This window comes from Chenopodium quinoa, unplaced genomic scaffold (genome assembly GCF_001683475.1).
Source record: "Chenopodium quinoa cultivar QQ74 unplaced genomic scaffold, ASM168347v1, whole genome shotgun sequence".
Classification (NCBI taxonomy): Eukaryota; Viridiplantae; Streptophyta; class Magnoliopsida; order Caryophyllales; family Amaranthaceae; genus Chenopodium; species Chenopodium quinoa.
This window is the reverse complement of record NW_018743920.1, coordinates 1,079,514-1,084,683: the sequence shown is the minus strand read 5'-3', so window position 1 is coordinate 1,084,683 and position 5,170 is coordinate 1,079,514. Positions and strand designations below refer to the sequence as shown.

Below are 5,170 nucleotides of genomic sequence, written 5' to 3'. Positions count from 1 at the left end.
TTTTGTAGGTTCCATGGCGGTCCTAATCACGGTGGGAGGCCCCCTTGGCCAAGCTTGGAAGCATGAATAAAGGCAAGAGGAGCAAAGAGAAGGAGAGGAAGCAAGAAGAGGGAGTGCAAGAGGAGGTGTGGCCAAACCTCTAAAAGGTTCGGTCGAACCAAGGTGTGCTCAAACTTTTCAAAAGTTTGACCGAACTTCCAAGGTGCAAATGAGGCAGTTTCAAACCAGTTTTCAACGATTTTGCAGAAGGGGTCGAACCTCAAAAGTTCGACCAAACAAGGAGCAAGGAGGTTTGGTCGAACCTACCCAGATGTCCGACCGAACCTACCCAGAGTTCGGTCAAACCTTTTCCCGATCTCAGCCGACTTTGTACGGACTATTTAAGTCCTTTTTTAGAATGTTTTTGGGGTAGATTAGATTAGCTTAATTTTCTGGTTTTATTAGCCTTAATTTAGAGAGAGAAACACCCTTAGTTTAGCTTTTTAGAGAGGGAAAGTGTGAATTTCTCCATTGTTGAGCTTTGATTTTGAAGAAGAAGCTTAATCAACCTCTTTGTAGACTTTCAACTTCAATCAATGAGCATTTCCTTACTCTTTTCTCTTAATCTTGCGATTTGATTTTGCTTTAGTTTGCATTTGTTTTGTTGATTACTCATTAATCATGCCTTTGCTTGTTGATTTTATGATTAACTTGTTAATTGCCATGGATAGTGAGTAGTTCTTTAGCTAAGGGTGTGATGATGATGTAGTTGGAATTTGTTCATGCTTTGGTTTGGAATTCAAGTTGATTGTGATTAAAGCCTTTATTTGCTTGATGTTCTTCGATCTTCTTGCAAAGTGCACGTTTCTAGTTGATTGAGGGTGAATTTATGCTAGGTGATGCAATAGTTGAGCTAGCTAGATTCATTTATATAGATTGTTACTTGATTGCACCTCCCAATATATGGTTCTAATGTGATAACATAGAGGCTATGTTAGGAGAAGCCAATTGACCCCGATAGGTGGCTAGATTGGACCTTATATCGATATTCAAGCATCTTTAGTTCATGATTAATTTGTTTCCATGCCTATGTGTGTTCAAGTGAAGCCTACATCTACCCATTTCCCTTAGTGTTTTCATTGCATTGTTTCTAATTCATTTCACTCTTAGTTTTAATATCTTAGACAACTTCGTTCCCCCTTTTCGAGATAGCTTAATTGTTGGTTATGATCGTAGTGCTTAGCTTCTCTCTGTGGTTCGACCCCTCTTCTTGCCATATACTTGTATTAGGTTAGTTGAGCGTCATAAATTGTATTTGATTTAGGGATTGACAAATTGACGACGTGTTTCTTCCCTTATCATCTATTATTATAGCATAATTGTTACTACCCCGTTTTTTATTATTTGCAACAAAATAATTTTTTATGTCTCACAAATAATTGTTATAAGTGAACAATATTTACTTTCTTTGTTACAAAATACATATAGCATCTCCTTTTTGACGTTAAGTTTTATAAACATTGATTGAAATTTCATGTAAGTTTTTGTTATTTTTTTTTTTAATTTTTGAAAGAATTTTTTTGATAAATTTGTCTAATTATTTGGTTTCAATGTATAATCATGTGAGGAAAATAATACTTCGTAGTATGCTATTGGAAATCATAATAGTTAAAGTATGCTGCTTTAATTTATAGACCATGCAAAACCAAATGGTGCATTAATTTTTTCTTTTTATTATTATTATTTTTATTTTTTTTCCAATTCGAGGAAAATCGATTAGTGTGTTATTATTCATAATCTTAATAGTTTGTGGTGTTGGTAAAAATTGCAAAATATTAAATATTTGGCTATCAAAGAAAATATAAGAAATTTAGTAATAATCTATAAATAGTTTGCATGACCTTTATAGCTTAGGGTTTTATAAGCCACACATTCATATTGTTACATGATTTTTGGTGTTGAAAAAGCTCCACAAAGGCACAAAAGGAAGTGAGAATTGACTCTTTGAATATCTTCTCAAAATTTCGACAATTAAGGATATGATTACATGTCATTGAGGCATTCTACATGAAAATTTCCTATCAACAACTACACCATTTGTATTTAACCCAAAAAAAAAACCTTGAAAACGATTGGTACAAGATGAATATATTTTTATCAAATTGTATTATTTTAAAACAAAAAGAGAATATTATAAAGAACACAACATTATAAAAACTTACATTTTTTTTTTAATGGAATAGATACCTTGATTTCTGAGAGAAAAAGATACAACACATTAAAATATCTATCAATTCTCATCAAAGATTCAAAGTATATATACACGTTCTCCATTTACAATTAATAATAAACTAAAAAGAGTGCAACAAAATTCACCAAACTACAAAGAATCAACCATTTCTTTTAATTTATACTTTGTTGAATTCCTCTTCTTTAATAAATTGAATTTTCTACTACAAAAAAGAATGCTTCATACAAAAAAGGTAAAATAACTAACAAGCCAAGAATATGCAAAAATCTAAAAAACCAAAAAATTGCTAGAAATAGAAGGTTGCTCTAACCCTTCAACCCAAACACCTCTATTTTTACTTTCTTCATCTAATTTACCACAACTATTTTTACAACTATTATTTACCTCACAATTTTTATTTTTACCCTCACTTACATTTTTAACCACATCTTTTTTAAATATTCCATAAACAATACTCTCAACATCAATTGCTTTATTTCCATCTATACCCTCATCGTCAACCTCTTCTTGATCAGGAATAAAAGGAGGCCTTTCTAACCGTACGATCATCTCCCAATCAACCCCTTTAAAGAAATCATGACCCTTGATTTCCTCCAATGATATTCTTTGTTTTGGATCTTTCTCAAGTAACTTCCTTATCAAATCTCTCAACGGCGTCGTTTCACCAACCAAATCAGGTGACTTTGATATGATTCTGTAAAATGTTTCTTTCCTATTTACACCTCTAAACGGCGTCGTTCCATACAACATTTCATGTAAAACGACACCAAAACTCCACCAATCTACAGCGAAATCGTGACCGTTCCCTTGGATGATCTCCGGTGCCACGTACTCCTCCGTTCCGACGAACGAGTTGGATTTACCCATTGTGTCCGACTCGAACGAGTTTTCTAACTCGTCCTCGGTTTTACCCGAACAAGTTTCTTCTAGTGAAAATCCAGATTTACCGCATTTATAAAATGCGGTAAATCTGGATAACTGCAATTTTTTCTTCTCTAAGTCGGGTGTTTTTACTGATTCCGAACTCGAACCCGAACTCAACCGAGTTTTAGGCGATCTAGGAATGAGTTTGGTTGAAAGATCGAAATCTACCAACATTAGATGACCATTTTCTTGAATCAATATATTCTCCGGCTTCAAATCTCTGTAAACTATCCCTTTTTTGTGCAAATATTCCAATGCCAAAACTATTTCAGCCCCATAAAATCTGCCAAAAGAAAGAAAACGAACAAACATTAATTACAACGATAAACATGCAATTCCATCAATTGTATTCAATGCTTATGGAAAAAAATAACAAACATTAAAAACGCGTGATTTTGTATTGAATTCCGTAATTAGGATACCAGATAAATTATATTTAATGCTTATAGTTAACCACTACGGATACGTAAAGCGAAACCCTAATCAAACTTACCTAATTATATCATCGGAAAACATCTTCTCAACTTGAAGCTTTCTTAGAAAATTAAGACTACCACCAGGGCAATAATCAATGGCATACCCAAAAACATTATCAGTTTCAAGAACCCCTTTAAGTTTAGGCAAAAGGGTGTGATTAAATTCCTTCAAAACTTGTTGTTCAAAAAATACTCTGTTTTGAACTTCAACAACCCCATTACTCTGTTTCTCACTTTTGGATTTAATGGCGGATTTCAACACCACTTTTAACGCCAAATCTTCACCCAAATCATTGATTTTGACATGAAAAACAACCCCTTTTGCTCCTCTTCCAACTGGGCCAAAAACTTTGAGTTGATTTAATTCTAATTTTGGAACAATTGATTGTTCTTTCATCTCTATTTTTCCCCTGAAATTTTGGGTATTTTTGTCACAAAAAAGGGTGTTTAAAGTGTTAGATTTATGACTTGGGGAGGAAGAAATATGGTTTGAAAATGAAGGTGCCAAGAAATGAGGGAAATTGTTGAAGAATGAGGAAGGTAATGATGTTATGGAGTACGTAATGTTATGCCTTGTTTCTAGAAGAAGGTGTGACCTTTTGATATGGAAAAATGATAGAGAAATAAAAAAAAAAAAAAAATGATTTTAATTCAAATCAAAAGGAGAGAAAAATGGGGTTGGTCAATAAATGTAGGAGAGAGAAAATGAGAAATTAGTTTAGTTTGGGAAGCAAGGTGTGTTCATTGTTCCCAAAAACAAGGTTATGGGCCTTGTCACGGGTTTTATGTTCTTTTTGTGTATTTTATAATGAGAGGTTCAAGACTAATTTGAAAAGGAAGTTAGGTGGTTCAAGGTTACAACATGTTTTTTTTTTTTTTTTTTTTTTTTTTTTTTTTTTTTTTTTTTTTGAATAATTACAACATGTTATACTAGTATATAGAATATTCATATTATGTCATTAAAGAATGTACATTTATATATTATGGTCGACCAAATTGTTTGAAATATGAGCGTTTAAAAAACGGCCTGGTTTAAAGCGGGTTAAAGAGAACAGATCTAATCTTCTATACCAGAAATTTAGGGCTTGTTTGACATTTTTTTTTTAGTTTTCTGATTTTTTTAAAACCAAAAACAGGAAACAAGAAAAAGGTATTTCCACTTTTTTGTTGTCAGTTTTCTAAATTATCAGGATTTTAATAAGTTTGACTAATTTTTTATTCATTATATTACATATATCATATGATTTTGAAAATCAAAAAATCAAAAAACAGAAAAGTACAACAATGCCAAACGAACCCTTAATTTTTCAATTTTATTTTGACTCAGGCCAAAATATTTTAAAAATCGCTTTCTAATAGAGGACACTTGTTTAATTTTTAAATTTTCAATTTGACTAAGGCCAAAATCTTTTACAAATTGATTTTTAACGGAGGACACTTGTTTTATTGATTAAAATATTGTACAACACATATATTGTACAACACATCTACAAAATGCTATAAATTTTCCTTTAATATGTTGGAATTCTTCTTTTGTATT

General features: G+C 32.0%; 1 protein-coding gene across 1 annotated transcript; it reads right to left on the bottom strand.

Moving 5' to 3' along the window:
* Positions 1-1,510: 1,510 nt before the first annotated feature.
* On the bottom strand, positions 1,511-4,771 carry LOC110687817 (serine/threonine-protein kinase OXI1-like). Its single transcript, XM_021864461.1, has 2 exons — positions 3,648-4,771; positions 1,511-3,437 (listed from the first exon to the last, which is right to left on the bottom strand). The coding sequence occupies exons 1-2, from the start codon at positions 4,025-4,027 to the stop codon at positions 2,498-2,500; spliced, it is 1,320 nt and encodes a 439-aa protein (XP_021720153.1). The 5' UTR covers positions 4,028-4,771; the 3' UTR covers positions 1,511-2,497.
* Between the last annotated feature and the right edge of the window lie 399 nt (positions 4,772-5,170).

Bases quoted from the DNA above. Each gene is read 5' to 3' on its own strand.
- LOC110687817 (XM_021864461.1), bottom strand. From the start codon at position 4,027: ATGAAAGAACAATCAATTGTTCCAAAATTAGAATTAAATCAACTCAAA. The intron at 3,438-3,647 runs GTAAGTTTGATT...TTCTTTTGGCAG, and splicing joins TTTTCCGATGATATAATTAG to ATTTTATGGGGCTGAAATAG.